At 54.3% G+C, this 18547-nt stretch overlaps 1 protein-coding gene across 1 annotated transcript in view; it reads right to left on the bottom strand.

Annotated features, from left to right (window-relative positions):
* Positions 1–9064: 9064 nt before the first annotated feature.
* MTCH1 (mitochondrial carrier 1) overlaps positions 9065–18547 on the bottom strand; it is a 10194-nt gene continuing 711 nt past the window's right edge. Inside the window, exons 2-13 of the mRNA XM_026036056.1 lie at positions 18449–18532; positions 17607–17691; positions 16299–16405; positions 15899–15976; positions 15488–15545; positions 14986–15037; positions 14166–14225; positions 12099–12192; positions 11859–11906; positions 11591–11658; positions 10789–10864; positions 9065–10667 (exon numbers count right to left, since the gene is read on the bottom strand). Coding sequence (XP_025891841.1) covers positions 10599–10667; positions 10789–10864; positions 11591–11658; positions 11859–11906; positions 12099–12192; positions 14166–14225; positions 14986–15037; positions 15488–15545; positions 15899–15976; positions 16299–16405; positions 17607–17691; positions 18449–18532 — 879 coding nt within the window. The 3' untranslated portion in view covers positions 9065–10598. The remainder of the gene's footprint in view (positions 10668–10788; positions 10865–11590; positions 11659–11858; positions 11907–12098; positions 12193–14165; positions 14226–14985; positions 15038–15487; positions 15546–15898; positions 15977–16298; positions 16406–17606; positions 17692–18448; positions 18533–18547) is intronic.

Raw genomic sequence — 18547 nt, 5'->3', positions numbered from 1 at the left:
AGACTTCACAAGCCTGAGGTGACAGTTAAGCATAATYCACCTTTACCTGCTCAAGGTAGACGGAGCTCAGCTGAGCAGCTGATGTCTGGAAAGTTGAGCTTATCAACATGTTACAAAGACACAGTCATGGCAGCCGTGGCTCATAGTGAGCCTTGTTTTCTGGCTCCTTAGAGAGGCCATTGCAGTTGCAGATAGGAAAAGAGGCCGGGAGGCACCTGCCTGTGTGCTCTTGATGCGCAAGGATGAGCAGATGCGTTGATTACACAGGGAGAAATGGACACTAATCACATCCACATCCACCAGCTGCAGGATTTCCTCCTGAGCCSTAGAGGACAGGAAGCCCTTACCTGCTTCGTTATCCTGGCTCCATTAGCCCCTTCCACTGTCTTGGGAACCACATCTTGCCTAATCCTCTGAGGAGAGCAAAACAGAGATCCAGGTGGGAATTGCCACAGTGCTCAGGCAGGGCTTAGGTCCAACRTGAGGTCAGGGGCTTATCTTGGTGTCAGCTCCAGGACAGCCAGGTTCCAGTGGCCCAAACAGTGCAGCCCAGTGCCCATGAGCAACCCTCCACCACCAAACGTGCTGCCTTGCTCTGTCCTCTCACACCTCACCTTTTGCAGCAGCCAAGTGATAGCAAAGATAAACGAGCGACAAGCAGCTCCACAATCGCAAAGCCAGACTACGGAAGAAGCGAAGGGAAATTTGGGAACGAAGCATGTGAGACCAAGAAAACTGTAGCAAGTAAAATAAATATCAGTTCTTCCAAGGACCAGCTCTTGGGGGTTTGGGGGGATAATTTGGACCCAGGTGCTTTTGGATACTCCATGTTCCCCTTGGTGTGTGAAGTCGTTAGCATCAGCTCTCTTTGGGATGCATTTCTGTGTGGATCCCGCTAAGCCTGTGCCCCTAAATTCACTGGAATGAGCTGTTCCTCAGTGGAAAGGCTGAGGGACCTGCACGGGCTGAATTCAGTGTTGGCTCCTTCTCCTTCTCCACCATGGGCAGCCACTGCAGGGGCAAAGCCGACCACATGGATGGTCCTGGAGAAAGGGAGCACAGCAGTCCCTGCAAATGTAAAGCAGGTGATTTTCATGAGGCTGACTTTTGCTCCAGGTTACAGGAAAAAAAAAAAAAAAAAAAAAAAAAAAAAAAGTAGCAGGGGGAGGAAGGGAAGGAAAACAGAGTCCAAACTCTGCTATGTCAAATCTGGCCCTTTTAAGGAAAGGAAATTTCCCAGAGCCACCCTGAACAAACCAGGAGCCTGATCCTGCTCTTGGGAATGTCACTGTAAACAGAGTGGCTGCTATCACTGCTGGAGAGGTTTATAGTGGCCAAGGAAGGCTCAAGCCTTGCAGAAAAACTCGGGATGTTCCATCCGCAGGTGGAGCAGAGCTCACACCAGAGCTGCCTGAGAGCAAACTCCAGATTCAGAGGCGATACATGGCAAAAGGATCCAGCTCCCAGTTTCAGGAATTTATCCTTTTTGCTGAGCCATGTTCTGGAAGCACAAGACCCATTTTGCTGCAAACTGCGGAATAAAACAGCTGTGGCCCTTGGCTGCATTGGCTCTTCCAGGGGTGCCAGATGTTTTGCTTAGGACACGTCAGAAGTGTCTCTCTCCAGTTTGGGCTCTCCTCCATGGCTTTTTCCAGGGAAGTAGTATAGTTTGGGGGCAAATTGGGAAATGGCTTGTTCCACCTCACGCTCAGCTTATGTGATTAATCTGCAAGGAGAGAGCTCAACTGACCAGCAAAAAAATTAGTGCTCCCTTCTCATTAGCATTAAGCATCCAAATGTAACCTGGCATGCAAATCAGCTCTGGCCCCACAACAGCTCTCCTTGGGATGCTGGGGCTCAATCCCGAGATTCCCACAGCTCCTGCTAAYGGCAACACAGGAATTTCAATTCCCAAACCAACTGCGGTGCCCTGTGGAAGCCAAGGAGCAGATCCCGGAGTTGTGAGGGAACTGCCGCCTCCCTGGTCTCGCAGGTGAGTGCAAAACRTGCCGGGCAGCCTGAAGGACGGTGTAAAACCCAGCACCACACCGGCACAAACTTGTCCCAACAGGGACTTTGGTGCCAGGCGGCCTTCGCCACCCCGTGCGCGGTGTTTTAGCCTCACGGCACCTACCCCAGCAGGGCCCCGGAGAAGGGGCGCACGGAGGGGACACCGAGAGCCCAGCGCTGCGCCCTGGCCGCCCTGCCCCGAGTGCAAAGCTGTGCAGAGCCAARAAGCCGCCAAAGCAGCTCCGGGAGCGGGCGGGATACGGAGCCAAAGCGCGCCTGGCAAATTCAGGCCTGGGCATTTAGCGGCCGGTTTTGAAGGCTCTCCTGTACGGCCATGTGTCACTCCCTGAAAGAGGGTGGGTTTTTGTGGGGTTTTTTTTTTTTTTGGAGGAGGGAGGAGGAGGGGGAAGCCGGTGAGGAGGAAGGAGGAGGAAAAATTTGGTGAGCGAGGAGGGGCGGCTCGCATGGCTGCCGAGCGCTGGCGAAGCACGCGGCGGCGGGGAGGGCGCCGGGCGCCCGTGCCCTGCGAACAAGCGGCTTTTGTGGCGGCCCCAAAGGGGCCGAAATGAAGTTTGACAGAAAGAGGACGGATTCGCAGGCGCCGGGGCCGCAGCCCGCCGTTGCGCGCGGCCAGGAAGAGCCGGGGAGCGGCGGTGCCAAGCCTTGCCCCGCGGGCCGGGAGCTCCCCGCCACGAGGCGCGCGGCCGCGTTCCTCCYGCCAGGTGCTTCCACAGGAGCACCCGCAATGATAAACTCCTCTCCTAAGCGTTAAGGGCCGCCATGGCGCATGGGAAACGTCCTSCTGTCTCCTTCCCAGGGAAGCCCTCCGTGCCCGTGGTGCCCGCCAGCTTCCAAATGGTTAACGCCTCGCACGAGCAGCCCGCGGGAGCTCCCCGCTTCCCGCATTGCTCCCGGTCAAAACACGCCCCCCCCCCGTGAGAAAAAAAAACAGGAAAATTATCCTGCTCCTGTGACCAACGCCGGGCACCTTCCTGCTCCTGTGAGCCTTTCCCTCGCACAGCGAGGAGCCTGCGGGGCTGCTCAGCGTGAGGAGCCCCAACCACGTTAGCTGCGGCTGCCATGTTGAATTGCAAATCCGACATGATTCGACATATTTTTTGTTGTTGTTTTTCCCACCCTTCGACAGTGCCCGGCGCGGAAAGAAAGCGGCAGCGGGTGCCAGCGGCTCTGGGGGCGAGGAGGGCAGGGAGAGGAATCGCCCTCAGTTCCTGCTTCAAAGGCGGTGTGTAGGGAGCGGGCCGGCGGCTCCGCGTCCCGCACCGGAGCACAGTGAGGTTCAGACTCGGCCCTTTTGGCACCGAGGGCCGGGGAACTCAAAGGGAAAAGGGGTTCGGGGAGAAGGGAGGTTAGAGCCGCGACAAAGGGCCTGAGCAGTTGAGCAATGAAACAGGATTTCAAATTCAAAGGCAAGAGAAAGAGGAAAAAAAAGAAAAACAAACAAACAGAATAAATAAATAAATAAATAAATAAACCCCCAAAATTAAGAGTGAGGTTTGATTCCGTACCAAGGCAGCAAGAGAGACGCACCGTGGAAGAGAGTGGTTTTGTTGTTGAGTGGTTGCTGGATTTAGCTCCGCTTATCCGGACAATCACCAGGGAAGGATCCTTTTCCCGAGAAAGGCCAGTTTGGGTGAGACAGCTTTTTTTTTTTTTTCCCCCCCTCTCCCCCCTTCTCTTCCTCGCTCGCGCTCTCCCCTTTCCCTTCTCCGCGCTGCTCGGCGCCAAGGAATGGGCGGTGCCTGGATGCCAGGCTTCATCCGAACGAGACACCCAAGGCCAGTGCAGAGGCTGGCACAAAGGGGAGCTTGGCAGGGATTCCTGCGCTCGGCGCCGCGCGCGCCGCCCGCGGGACCCGCTGGCCTCGGGACCCGAGCGGCTCCGAAACAAAAAAAATGCAAAAAACAAAAAATACCCCAACCGAAAATAGGCAATGGGCGCTCTGCCGTGAGTCTAGGGGRAAAAAAGAAAAAAAAGAGAAGAAAAATAAAAGGATAGAAAATCTACAAGCCAAAACCTTCCTCTTCATCGGCACGGGTTAAACAAAAGGCCGAGGGTTTGGGTTATTTTTTCCTCCTGCTGCTTGTCCCGCCTGGCCCCCACCCTGGCTCCCTCCTGGCACCCTCGGGCACGGCGCCCTCGCCCGCCGCGCGCGCGAAGCGCAGAGCCCGGCTCCCTCCTTCCTGCCCGGAGCACGACGGGAGGCGGCGGCTCCGGGAACACGGACACGCACACCCAGCGCCACGGCCGAGGCCGGCGGGGGGAGGGAAAAAATAATAAAGGACCAAAAAATGGGTATATATAAACGCAGCGAGCATGGAGGGAAACGGCCAGCGCGGGGAGCGTTGGGTTGGGGGGCGCTTGGGTTCGGGTGGAGATTTTTCCGGCCTTTTTATCCGGCCTCGAGTAGCCGGGTCGTGCGGATGGTTAAAAAGGGAAGTAGCGGCAGATTGGGAAAGAGAAGGAGGGGGGGAAGCTGACGGCGACGCCGCTGGGGAGATGCCAAAAAAGCACAACAAAAACCCCACATTTTTGTTGTAAGCAAACGGGAAGGAGAAGCGGCGGGGGGAGAGCCGACGGGCACGGGGCGCGCGCGGGAGCCGAGCGCGAGGCAGCCCCGCGGCCTGCGCGGCCGCGCTCGCCTGGCAGCCGCGCGCTGGCACCGCTCCGCCGGCCGCGCCGAACAAAGCGGGCGCTGACGGCGCGCCAAGTGACAGGCGCATCTCCCGCATGTTAATCCCGAGCGGACCCCCCCACCCCGGCCGAACCGCCAGCACCCCCCCGGCCGCCACGCACACACCCAAAGGCGGCCGCGCGCCCCAGGGCACCCACGCGAAGGGGGAAAGGGCCCCTCGTGCCCAAGCGGCACTGGGAAAGCCAAAAATCTCCCCTGGGCCTCCRAGGGTTTTTCCCTCTCTTTCTATTTTTTTTTTTTAAATCAAAACAAGCGCTGCAGCCACCCCGGGGGCCGCGGGCGGACGAGGCCGCTCGGCATCGGCGGTACCTGTTCCCGCTGTCTTCCTCGCTCGCCTTTGGACGCGTGACAAGAGCGGGCTYGCCTCTGGTGGGCTCTCGGAGCCGCGGGGCTGTAACCCTTTGCAGGAAGTTGGCACCGATCCCAGGTAGGACTTTACTCCCAGATTTCCCCCCCCGCCGTCTCCGGCAGCCACCCCGGTCAACCTCCGCCTCCCCGCCCTCCGCTCCGCGTCGCCCACCCGCTCCGATCACCCCCCCATGGCGCTCCCGGCACCCCGCGCTCTCCCCGCCGCGCGCCTCCCGGAGCGCCCGGTGCCCACGGGGACGGCAGCCAAGGCGGACGCGCGCGCGGCACGAACGGCAGCCCCYCATTAAGGCTGGCCCAAGCGGGGTGGCAAGCGGCAACGTCCCGCGCCKGCGCCCAAAAAACGCCACTTTCCACATGTTGGGGGGGGGTAAGACTGGGTGGCGAGGCCAGCACGGGGGGAGCTCTCTCAAGAGGACGTTGGGGTTTTTTTTTTTGGTCATTGAACCGCTCTTTTTGGGTTTGGTTTTTTTTTTTTTTTTTTCTTTTTTTTTTTTTTTTTTTTTTTTAAAAAAATACGTTATGGGGATTTTTAGTCTTCAGAATTTTGTAGTGCAGGAGCATATTGGAAGTATGTGCCTATGCGTGTATCTAAGATGTGATATCCTGTCATTTTTTTTTTTTTTTTCTATGTGTTTTTTGTTTGTTTTTCTAAAAAAATACGCTATGGGGTTTTTTGGCCTGCCACACTAGACCTGAACCCGAAGGGAAAAGGGGACGATGAAGAAGAAAGGGAAAAAAATATATAATAATTTAAAAAAAAAAATGGAAAAACAGCGCCGATGCAGTGAGGACAATGCCCAGGGAAACGTCGAGCTCGCCAAGCCCCGCGCCCGCCCCGGCGCACCGCGCTCGCCCGCTCGCCTCGCTCCTCGGCTTCTCCCTTTTTTTTTTAGGAGACTCCCGGTGCCTGAATTGTTCCGGTCCGCAAGCGGAGGAGGGAGCCGGCACACGGCCCCGGTGGCGCGGGGCTGCCGAGAGCCTCGGCGGCCGAGCAGGCGGCCGGGCGGGCGGGCGGGCGCCGGCGGCTCCCGTGGGCAGCCGGCGAGAAGAGCAAGGCTACATTAACATCCAATTAATGCCGTGTTTAACGAAGGAGACAGAGGCGGCTGTTGTTTTATTGCCCGGTTCTTTTCAGTCGCAGCTGACAGGCAGCAGGGAAGGCACCCCTGCTCTGAGTGACGTCATCATATTTTATTTTTTTTTTAATTTTTTTCTTCTCCTCTCTTTTTTTTTTCCCCCTTTCCTCCCCCCTAACCACCCCCCCACGCTCCTTCCCTCCCGCCCTGGCTTTTCCTCCTCCAAGTTTCTCGGCGACATCTCAGCAGCTCGGGAACTCGCGGGCGACTTCCCCCCTTCTCCGCCTCCGGCCTCCTTTGCCCCCCTTCCCCGACGCCAGCCCTCGAGAGAAAACAAAACGCTCCGAACCCACGCCGACGTCTTTGTCCTTCCGACAAGAGGAAAGGGCGAACGCTCGGATAAACGGGCGGCGGCGGCGCGCGCCCGCGTGGCTGCCGGCGTGCCCGCGTCCCCGCCGCGGCTCTGCCGAGATGGCTCTCGCCGCTTGTAAAACTTGGAGGCATGTGACTCCGCTCCCAGCCTCCTTTGGCAGCGTGACAAGAGCTGCCCTGGTGGCTTTTAAGGAAGAAACTCAATTCGGAGAGATTAAGGCGTTACGGGCGGGTTCTAACCGAGGCCCCCACAGAGGTTAGGGGCAGCGTCGAGCGGCGCCCGGCCCGTCCGCAGCCTGTCGCTCCATCGCGGTGGAGCGGGGAGAGGAATCGCATTGGGAGCGGGAGAGATGGATTTATCAGCTTCTGCTCTTGGCGTCTCCCTCCTCCCCCTGCAGGCCGCGGCGGCCGGAGGGGCCCAGAGCCAGCACCGACCCATCGCCACCGTGGCCTCGACACGGTGCGTCCCTCTCCAGCCTCCCCAGGCTTGTGCTGGGGAGCCTTCCAGCTCCAGAGGGTTCCGAATGTGCCCCGGCATCTCTGTCAGCGCAGGCTGCGGCCCTCGTGGGAGCGCCAAGGATGGCTGCGGCGGGGATGAAGGAATGAGGGCAGGACAGTGGCAAGCAGCTCCTTCCCTGCACGCGCGGCCATCGGCCACGGAGGCCACAGGCCTCGCAGCAGAGCTCCAAGGGTCGGAGCGCCTCCCAAGAACYGCCTGGGAACTGCGGGAGCGGGATGTGGTGGCCATGAGCCCTTGTGGGCCCGGCCTCGGCACGGAGCATGAGGAGCTGCCTCCGACATCCGTGTGGAAAGCGAGGGTCAGGCCCGGCCTCAACATGGAGCACAAGGAGCTGCCTCCGAGATCCCTGTGGAAAGCGAGGGTCAGGCCCGGCCTCAGCGCCGAGCACAAGGAGCTGCCTCCGAGATCCCTGTGGAAAGCGAGGGCCGGGCCCGGCCTCAACATGGAGCACAAGGAGCTGCCTCCGAGATCCCTGTGGAAAGCGAGGGCCGGGCCCGGCCTCAACATGGAGCACAAGGAGCTGCCTCCAAGATGCCTGTGGAAAGCAAGGGCAGCCTTCACCTCGGCCTCCCTCCCCATCAGTGGCCAGGAGCCCTGGGGCCAAATCCCCATCAGTTCCCGCTTGMTGATAAGCAACACACAGGGAAAGGCAGCGACCTGCCCGTGGGTTTTCACACAGCAGAGAGTCAATATTTAAACACAGGTTTGTTTCCTTGCTAGGCAGTGAAAAGACAGAGCCCTGGACAGGGGTCAGAGCTACCTGGCTCCATCCCACACTGCTCTCCTGGCTCAATCAACCCCAGYTCTAGTCTGGATGCCCCTGTTGTGGGCATCCCATCAGCTGCGAGCACTGGGTAGGGCACCTGCTAACGAGCTGATTAAGCTCGTTATTTTATTTAAGCCCAGAAGTTGCTGTTCAGAGAAAGTTTGAGCTGGTTCTTGGTGTAGATCTGGTGCCTGGGGTAGGCTTATTTTGAGGTAAGGARTAAGAGGAGCCTGTCCTAGAAAGCAGGAGAAGGTAAGAAAATGTTTCACTGCTCTCCTGATAGCAATCTGAGTTAGGCTGAGTTTGTGCATTAGCCTGTGCTTTYTATCTGTCTTTGAAACACAGTTTAGTTCTGTTTAAATTGATGAAAAGTTACATTTGGTGCAGATTTAGTGGAAATAGTTAATGGGAAAGCAACAGTGTCTTTTACTACTGTGGTGGCAGCCAGGCCTCACTAGGAGGGCAAAGACGTTGCTGAGCAGCAGAAAATGGTCATAATTTTGTAGATAYAAGTACAATTCTCCATGAGCAGGTGCTGTGAGATAGTGCTGGCTCCTGAGAAACAAGACACCAGCTTGTGATGTGACAAAGTGTCCCATGTTGGGCTAAGATCTTGCAAGCTGAGGGCRGGATCTGTGCCTGGGAGCTTTATCYCCCCMTGGATGACCTTTTCCAGATGGCTCCTCCAAGACAGTTCTGTTGGATACTGTTTTCTCAAACAAATAAAATACCTACATATTTTTCCAATATGACCTGGACTGTTTTCTGCTGCCTTGAAAGCTGAAATTGGTGTGTTAGTGGGATTTCAARCAGTTACCTCCCCATTTAGCCCAGGGGCACCCAGTGAAGTTTGCYCAACCAAAATCCATGCTGCAAATCCTGGGTAGGGTTATAGGGAAGGAGCTGAAGGCATCTTGGTTTGCAACAACCCTTTTACCTCCTGCCCTTTGAGGAAGGAATGAGTWGCTTGCTTAATCCAAAATCATCCCTGGGTAAGGAAAACTGTTATCCGGTACAAATGARCATCTATAAAAAGGAAACATTCAAGAGAAGCTTTTATAGCTGTATTTCAGAGCACATTTAAATCCTCTTTGAAATCATCTCGTGTTACAGAATAGGACCATGCATTATTTTACTTATGGGACTGTAACATAAGCTCTACTGGGGGAAGGCTGAGGGGGAAGGAAGGAATGGACTGACYGCATGACACTGAGGAGAGCTGGGCTTGGAATTGCTGGTCCCAGCACACACAAATCCTGTTACGGTCTCTTGGACCTTGCCTGGAGATGCAGATTGAGCCCATCTGTTAGAGGAAAGCGCCTGAGCAACAGCAGGCTGCATCCCTGAAGAACATGAGATGTGGCCCCAGCTACCTCCCAAATGTGTGCAGGTATCAAGAAGCCACCCAGGGAGCAGGACAGAGACCTGGGAAATGCCCTGGGGCTGCAGGGCAGGACGTCAGCCTGTGTTAGCAGCRCGTGGGAACTCGGTCCCCGAAAGCTCCTCCTGAGTCCAGTGACAGAAGTGCAGCACATGCTGAACTGGATGCAAAAGACTGCTTTGTGGAGCAAGAGGGGAACTGAAATGGGGGAAGTCTGCCTGGCTGCAGTAACAGCACAAGCTGGTGCAAAAACTGTTGTCTGGGGAGCTGAGGATAAATTCTGTCCCGCTGTTGTGGGTGGGCTCTGCTATGCAAAGGCCCAACCACATCTGAGCATCTTCAATCCTTGCATGTGTGAATAGCCCCTAATCCTGATGCCTCTCAAGTCTTCGGCCAGCTACGCATTTAATCCTTCATTCCAGACAGTAACAGACCTAATGTCTGTATTGCAAGGTGAGTTCTCTTGCTTCCTAGTGTTCAGCAGGAAGAGACCCTGCGCAATATTGCACGGCTCCTTGTCCATCGGGTGATGCTCAGACCTGCCTCGCCCTCAGGGATGTGCACACCCTGCTCATCTGCGTTGCACCCAGCAGGACTGAGCACCCTCAGTTAAAATCTTCGATGCAGCTGATCCCATTGAGCCAGACCATTGCCAAAGGCTGCCCTGGAGCAGTCAGCGTGCAGTGCACATCCTTTCAAGTGCTGCCCTCACTTCTGTTCAAGTCCCAACACTGTCTTGGAGACAAAACTTATCTGTCTCTGTAGGATGCTCTTTCCTTTATCTGTTCTGATATCACTTTCCTTTCACATTCAGAGGAGGTGGTGTGTTCCCTAGTCCTCAGGTACTCACAAAACACTTAGGTATGGATCCCAGGGTTGTTCTCACCTGGAATGAGCTCCCAGTCACACAAATGTGTGCCCAGAAGGGATGCAATGGGAGATGTATTAGCATGGCTTTCCCAGCAAAGCAACATTGGATCTTTTGCCTCTTCTCAGTGTGGGCAGAACAAAGCAGTCTTTTGTCCRTGCACTGGGTCTCAGCAAATGCTTTGGGGTTGATTTGTTTAGTACCTGGGCATTTTCTGCTTTAAAAACAGGCTGCTCTAGTATCTCCAGCAGCGTGAACCAAAGAGCCAACTACCTTCTACTTTTTCTGCATCATCATGGTTTTCATCATGGTTGAGTTGGCTGCAAAGAAGGTGTTTTGGCCCAGCGAGAGGCTGAAACCAGCCTGCTGCAGGCCAGTTTGTCACTGGCCTCGCTGGAGACGAGGCGGCTTGTTCTGGTACTGTGGACTTCGGACTGGAAAGGAACGGTACGTATATATCAAAACAAGCTTGGAGTTTCTTGGTGAGTCCAAGTTCATCACTCCTCCCCAGGAGCCGGGGGAGTTAATCGATGGGGAAGCAGGACGCGGGCGCTCTGCGGAAGAGCAGGCTGGAACCGCGGAACAGCTGGCCCTGAGGAAGAAGAGCAGGCAGGTTATCCAAGGCAGCCAAAGGGTTGCCTGTCCTCTGCACCAGGACCACCGAAAGCCRTGCTGCCAGAGGAAGCCCTGTGAGCAGCACCACGCTCCCTCACCTGCTCCCTGAGATATCTCCAGCAGTGGATCCAGGATGTGAAGGCGGGAGCGTAGGGAGGGAGGCCAGCTCGCAACCTGCACGGCAACGAGACGGAGCTGAGACGGTGTCCGCGTGTTATCCAGGCCCAGAGGTAACACAAGGGCAACRGTAAGGGTAAGTGGGAACACAGGAACAGTGTCCGTGCTGGGCTGGAAGCCAAACGACTGCTTTGTTATTTAAACGGCAGCAGATCATGTAATTTAATTATCCCCGAGTATACAAACAAGTAGCGCTAGGTAGATATGTTCAGAGTCCAGTGCTGTCCACGGGATCTCTACCTTTGAGGACAAACATCATGGCAATGTAGCACTGAGGGGCTTCCCATAAACACGGACACAAGAAGAGCAACAGGAAGGAGTGGGATTGGGAAAACAAGCTGGGCTAAAGGAGGTATCCCTGCCTTGCTCAGGTCCATCCCATGTCTCCTCTTGCTCTTGCAGCTGATGAGAGATCTGCTTTCTCCTGTACTGCTCGGAGTCCCTAAAGTCCTTTTGATACCTTCTGCCTCTGGTCCAGCTGAACCCAGATGATGCCACCACAACTCTGCCTATTCCTCTTCACTTCGACTTTTATCCTGCCCTTGTCTGCACTCTCTGATCTAAAACTATAAGCAAGCTGGGACAGAAAATGARCTGGCTCTGCAAAGGTGCCTTATAGTTTATGGTTCATGTGAAAGCTTTACAATCATTAGCAGAGGATTTGGACAACAAGGGAGCAGGAGAAAGGAACAAAAACGTTAGATCTYCCTGTGACTGACGTACCCGCAGTTGTTCACCGCCATGAGATCTCCCACAAGAAGGAAGGGGTACGTCAGCATGCTCACAGCAATCTGCAGGCAAAGAAACCTGGTAGTATCTCTCCAGTGTCCATCATGTCAACAGTGCTAGTTACTGCYGTTCTAGCTTTTGCACGTTAGCTAAGTTATCCTGAGCTCTGCACAAAGCCCAGGCTTCAAGTGCTACAGCTTCTTCCCCAGACTCTCTCACCACAGACGGGCAGGAAGAGGTGGAAATGACGTTGCCTACATACCCCCATCACGAACTTCGTGTAGCTCCGGATCACCGATGCCTGACTGAACTGGAAAGACAGAAACCAAAGGGATGGTGGAGGAGGTGGCTCTGAGCAGAGTGCCACGGTCATCGCGTGGCACCCCTCTGAGAGCCTGACATGAACCAGCCTGGGGCAGCGCAGCATGCTGGAGAGCCTGAGGCCTGTGTGTTAGGCCAGCCCTTGCTCCCCATTAATGCCTTGCAACAGTGAGTCACTCACGTTATCGTCCACCGCGTACGTGTTGATGAAGTGTGCCAAGAGGTTGCAGCACCACAGGAAGATGACATCCCCCAGGATGTGAGGGACCAAGCCGCTAAAATGGTAAAAGAAGGAGGAAGAAAAAAAAAAGGTATAAGGTAACAGCAAGGTCTCAACCTACTGCCTCTGCTTTCAGCTCTCACTGATGAGGGTCAGTGCTCCCAGCTCTTAGTCATCCAAATAATGATGTTTGCCCTGTGCTTAAGGGGTGACTGGAGATCAGTGGTCTAAGAGGCTCAAAAAGGGGCCTGAGAATCAAATTCATTGAGAGGTGCTCCACCTCTCAAGCCTGGTGAGATGTCAAGGAGATGTGGACTAGGAAAGATTTTTTTTAAGATGACAAATCATTAAAAGCTCCTAAGCCAGAGCAGCAGATGAAAAAGCCTGCAGGCTGCAGTGACCCAATCCAACCACTTCCACAACCCAGCAAGAGGCATGCCAGTGCTGGAGGACTAGGACAAGACATTTTTGAGCTCTGACAGCTTAAGTGTCTGTTTGAGCCCTGCAATCACCTTTCTGTCCTGCTGGCAGCCAGGAGGCTGCTGCAGATATGATGGGAAGTGAGGTAAAGACATCAGGGAACAGAACTCTAAAGCATTTCAGGGGAGGGATTTATCTCTAGTAAGGTGTGCATCCAGAGTGAGCATGTGCTGCTGATAAAGCTGTGTATGGGTAAAAAGGGTAAGAGAAATAAGTGAACCTCCATGACTTTTCATGGAGTGGATATGTTTGGATTGCACTAGGAGGGCTGAGAGGAGAAAGGGAACAGTTTGGTCCTACAGGCGGTTTGCAGCCCCTCCATGGCAATGGGATTTCCTAGCAGAGCYGTAGCGTGTGTAGAACTTCAGAGCCCTCCTGAGACATTTTGGGTTGGGTTAAAGCCTTTCCTGTGAACTATTAAGTTTAATTAGGCTACCAATGGTGTTTATTTTATGTGGGGGAAGGGAATGCAGCTGGCTTTTCACGTGTGCTTTCCTAGCATGGTGCACAGCTGAAGGAGAGGGCAGCGTGATGGGCAACATGCTCCAGCCATGCCCCATGGGGAACATCTGCCCCAGGATGCAGGAGGAGAGGAGAAATCTGTGTTTARTGGAGGGGATTTGGGGCTGCAGAGCCCAGAGCTTGGCCAGAGGAAGATCTGGTGACACTTGGCCAGTGAGGTCTCTGACCTCTGGACTTTGTCCCCAAGGTGCAAGGTGCCCTGCAATTGCTTTCCTCTTCCCAATAAAGTCATGCTTCATGCGAAGGCCCAGATTTCCCATTTCTGATTCCAGAACAAAATGTATCTGGTCCAAAAGCTCTTCCTGGAAWTTTAGTGCTGGCTTTAGTATTATTGGTGTAATAAAACACTGGGAGCAGAGGCAGCAGGTGCCTCCATTTAAAAAAAAGAGGGGGGTGGCAAGAAGTGCTAGTGAAGGCTTGAAGTAAAAATGTATCTGCTAGACTCCAGCTTTAGCAATGCCAGCAATTTGCCATGGTTTGGGTTTGTATCTGGGCAGAAGCCCCTCGGAGCTCTGCACTGTTCTAGGTGGCAACGCACTAGGTGTTTCCCATGCATGGACAAAGCTGCTGCTAGCATGAACCACCTGCTAATTACAAGCGCTAATTACAAGGTGCTCTAAAGAGGAATGCCTTTCCTAACCAGRCTGTGGCTTTTGTTTCAACAAGGGGTGTCGTTGCACTTGCTCTTTGTGCCCACTGCAAAAGCAAGTGCTTTAAATGCCTTATGCCAAAGCACAGAGAAGCAACCAAGGGAAAAAGGTAGGAAAAAATTAAGGGGTTTCACAGGGCTCTACTGAAGATATGATCTGGTTCTTCCCTTGGGCCAAACCTACTGATAGAGCAGGAGCTCTCCCAAAGGCACAGATTTTATCTCTGCTTACTGGAGTGATATGAGTGTCCCAGGAACAAGACTACAGATAAAAGGGAACCAAACAWAACTAACTTCCCTGTGCTTGCAGAGCAACTGGAAGAGCCATCAGCACCTTCTGACCACAGGAGCAAGTATTTAAGCAAGAACTCACGTACACAAAGAATCCCAGGATCCCTTCTTCCTTCAATATCCTGCCGATGGCGCTGAACACTCCGCTGTGAAGAAAGCAGCAGCGCTGTAAGTGGGGTTACAGCTCAGCCTGTCTCATGCACAGCTCTGCGTGCACCCTGCAGCCAGCACCCCAGCMGTGTCCCCCATCCTGCTGCTGTGTCCTCAAAGCTGTGGGCAACACTTTTCAGCCCACTCCAGATGGTCACTCTGCCAGCCTGCAACAAATCCTGGGCTGCTGCTCAACTTACAACTGCATTTAATAGCTGAGGGCAGAAGAGTCTGCAGAGGAACATGCCACAAGTGTGGCCTGTAACTTGCTTTGACACAGCTGATGCTCAGCAGGAGCCCTGTCCTGCCTTGGGAACTTGTGCTGGGAGCTGTGGCTTAGACAGGGCTTAGGAGCCCTGTCTGGGCTCCTTGCAGGTAGCTGCAGTTGCAGTCTCACCCTGCAGAGGCGCCCTGTCACTACAGGAGCTACGGAAAAAGAACTGTAGAAACCACATGGACCCGCACAGCCACAGTAGTCCCTSGTGTCACCGCAGCCACCCTTGATGACTTTGCTTTCTATTGACATTTAATGCAAAAAGGCAGGAAATCCACAATGTAAGGAGCAAGGTGCATTACAGCCATYGGAAACCTCCCTGGAATGAGGCTGAGTTGCCAGGCATGCCAGGGCACAGACAGACTCCAGACTTTTTGGTCTCCCAAACTTCCTGGGTCACTGTATYCCCATCGTCTAGGAGCCTCTGGTCTGCCTGATTCCAGCTTTGATGCACCCCAAATCTTTGAGCRATCGCCATTCACCTGTATTTGACTTCCCGGCCTATGAACTGGACCATGCAGCGCATAGAGATTACTAGGAAGAAAGAAACACAGCATTAACAACCTGAAAGTGACGAACTTCATCGCTCTGATGGATGTGAAGGAAAATCCAAGCTAACTCTTCTGTCCCCCCTTCCCTCAACTCATTTCCAACTGCTCTCAATTCTCCTAAGCATCTCCAAATTTGTTAGAAAGTGTGTCTCTTCCTTGATCTGGAAGTTGAGAGAGGACTTCCTGGACCTAGCCCCAACAGGATTTCCAGGATTACCTCTCCGAGATTGCTGCAATGCTCATTTGGTTTATTCCCAACAGCCACATTGACCATTAGGATTCCTAAGCAGCCACTCTGGATCCGCATCCATTTTGCAGATTCATATGGAGTCATTTTCCAGAGAGGGGGGGAAAATGCATCAAGTGAAGAGGGCTTGGAGGCCATGTGCTGCCTAGACAAGGGCTACTCGGTGTGGAGCAGGGCAGGACTCACCGTGCAGGGGATGTGAGACGACCCGGGATGCACACTGCATCATCATCTCGTGAGAGGTCTAGGAAGGGGAGGAAAAAGTCACACTATAAGAAACTGTTCCATCTGCACGGGTCAATCCCATTCTCTTTATGTAGCGAAACCTGTCCCAGRCCTCTTTTGAAATCTGCTGATAGGGGTAGACCTCCCACTATTATTTCTATGAAATATTTTATAGCCGATCCCAAAATGACTACKAAGTGCGAGGGTCTGTAACCCACAGTTTCCTTCCAAATAATTTCACACATACAACTTGCTGGTTTATTTTCCCCTGATCTCTAGGTCCTCAGCATGAACTCCTCCCACCATTTGTTAACACAATATTAACAAACAATGTTTTCCAATTTGTGCCCAGCTGTGCACTACCTCTCTCACCTCTTTCACCACTTTCCTAAGGGAAGTCTTCACATCATCCTTGTTGGAAACGTGCTCCATGTCCTCCAGTGGAAAGGCCTGAGCAGGGAAAGAACCATATGGACAAARCTGACAGGTGCTGAACCACCATTCCCTGGGATCTGAGGACAGGAGGAAATGGTGAGGGAGAGATGGGACTTGAGACTGCTTACGAAGGATAAAAAGGCAAGTTTCAGGGACATGGGTGTCATTCTGCTGTCCTGGGGAGCTACTCAGAGCTGTGAGTGGAGGAGAGAAGCGGTGCTTTCCCCTTTCCCCTGCAGCCGTGGCCGGGAGCGAGCCCGTGCAGGCTCCCTAGCTCTGCTGCAGTAGCACGGGCCGATCTGCAGGCTGATTTATGGAATGAGGAGCTGACCTTTACCTTCTTCACGCTCCCTCTGGTGATGGTGGATAAAGTGCTTGAGACGAGCCGAGGAGTAAGACCACGGAAGAGACCTTTCTTCCCATCCACTTCCACAATGTGCCTGGCTGGGTAAGAAAACACCAGGTTGTTGTGAGTCTGGAATCGGCATGCRGCCGAAACCGCACCGGGGCTCAGCGTGTTGTGGTAGCTGCTTGTAGGCCGCCCATGACTGATTTATTAGAAAAGGTAAGACACAAGAAGTAATCCATAATATTTGTCTAAACTGGGAGGATAACTCCAGATTTGGGGGCTAATTCTAGTCTTGTGGTTATGTTCTGCCTATCTGAAAGGGCTATGAGGTGCTTTGACCTCCCTAAGGCAAGGAGGGATAATGTCCTGCTTGTTGCTGCCCGTTGTGGGATCAGACCAAGGCTGCTCTCAGGATTACACAGTCCCCTTTCCCAAACCTTCCGTGAAAGAGGGAGAGATCCCCAAAGTTGCACAGTGCTYGCCCACCTCTCCCACGCTGCTCCACCCACAGAGAGAGAAAACACTTTTTTCCCCCCTTCTAAATATATTACCTTCCCTTTTTCTTGGTATTTCTGTCCCTTTAGGGCTCCATCTACAATACAAATGAGGAGGGCAGGAGGCCAAGTTATTGCAGGACTGTTTTGTAGTGAAAAAAGGAACGTAACCATCTCTTACACATGCAAAGCCCCTCCACCAACAAACCTCCAGGGTACAAACTCCTGCTGTGACCTTACAGCACTATCAAAACGGAGCCCGGAGCTGGTTCATCCTGAGCGTGAGCCTCCTCTCRCCACAGCCTCTAGCCCCCAGTGAACTGTCTCATTCCCAAACCTCAGCCCTAGTCAAGGAATGTGCTTCCCATTGGGCAGCAACACAAGGGAGCACCTGAGACCTTGAACTCTCTGATGCCAGTGCATGTGCTGAGATTCGAGGGCTCCGCAGAGCATCCTCTCCATGGTCCATCCACTCTACAGCTGCACTGCAGCGCGCCTCAAGTGCAACGGGCCACAAAAGCCATGTCCAGCACCTGGGCCAGCATCTTCTTCTTCCCCCTCTTTACAACAAGAGACACGTAAATCCAGCTTTTGAATCACTTGTAGCATTTTACGTCTTCTCTAAACTTCAGGGATGTCGCTGGCATGGAGATGCAGGAGTGCTGCTGCAATTTGGCTCATATTGGGCTGTGCTGGGTCCAAACTGCACTGGATCTACCCGGGCTCCTAGCAAGCAGCTCCCGGCCCCATTTTCATCCCGTTTTCGGGCCACGGCCTCGCGCTGGCAGGAGGGCACGCTCACCGTAAGTGAAGAAGCCAGGCAGGTACAGTACTTTCCTCCCCAGCACGTTTCTTCCGACCGTTGGAGGTAGCGGCTCATGGCCAACCTTCAAGAGAAACCCTGTGCTCTGTCCCTGCTGCCAGCCCCACGCTGCCGACCCCGCGGCGTCTCCGGGAGCTGCCGCAGGGCTGCGTGCGCTCCCGGAGTTCATCCCGAATCCCAACAGGCTTCCTATGCCCTCCGCAAGAATAGGTGGGAGTCTCCACGGCGCAGGATGGCCCCTTCCACCCCTTCTCTTTCAGAGGATCCTTAGGATGCCGAYGGTCCCTGTCCCCCTGCTATAGGTGGGACCGTTACACAGGGCAGCCTCATCCTGTGGTATTTGGGGGGGTCCTCCTGTTTATATAGGGATACCCATCGCATAGGAGAGCTCACTGCCCCTTCTGCAGCRTCCCCTCCCATTATAAAGCGCTGTCAGTTATACAGGACATGCTTTTTGCTACATAAAGGCGTCCCCACTCTGTACAGGGTCCCCCTTACATAGGGCCCTGTTATTGGAGGGTCCCTATTGTAAAGGGTGTCTCTCCCCCACACTTGATAAGGGGGTGCAAACTGCAAACGGGGCCTCACCCCTCGTTACAGAGAGGCTCCCCGTGCCCCACTGGGGGTACTGTGGGACTGCTGCGGTGGGGGTGGCCCCATATGGGGGTCCCCCTCCCCCTGCTATATAGGTTACCTACTCCACAGAAGGTCCTTATCCCCGTTATATAGGGGCATCCCCGTTATATAAGGGGGCTTTACACACACCCGCCCCCCCCATGGGGTGCCCCCATGCGCTAGGGTCCCCCCCCCGCGCCCGGCACCTGCACGAGCAGCTTGACGTAGAGCAGCGGGTGGCTGAGGGCGGCGAGCCCCGCGCCCAGCGCCACGAAGAGCCCCTCGCCGCCCTCGGCCCCGCCGCC

This window comes from Nothoprocta perdicaria, unplaced genomic scaffold, assembly GCF_003342845.1.
Source record: "Nothoprocta perdicaria isolate Ctin4 unplaced genomic scaffold, notPer1 scaffold_170, whole genome shotgun sequence".
NCBI lineage: Eukaryota > Metazoa > Chordata > Aves > Tinamiformes > Tinamidae > Nothoprocta > Nothoprocta perdicaria.
Note: the sequence above shows the minus strand (reverse complement) of the source record. Positions and strands in the feature narration are given on the sequence as shown.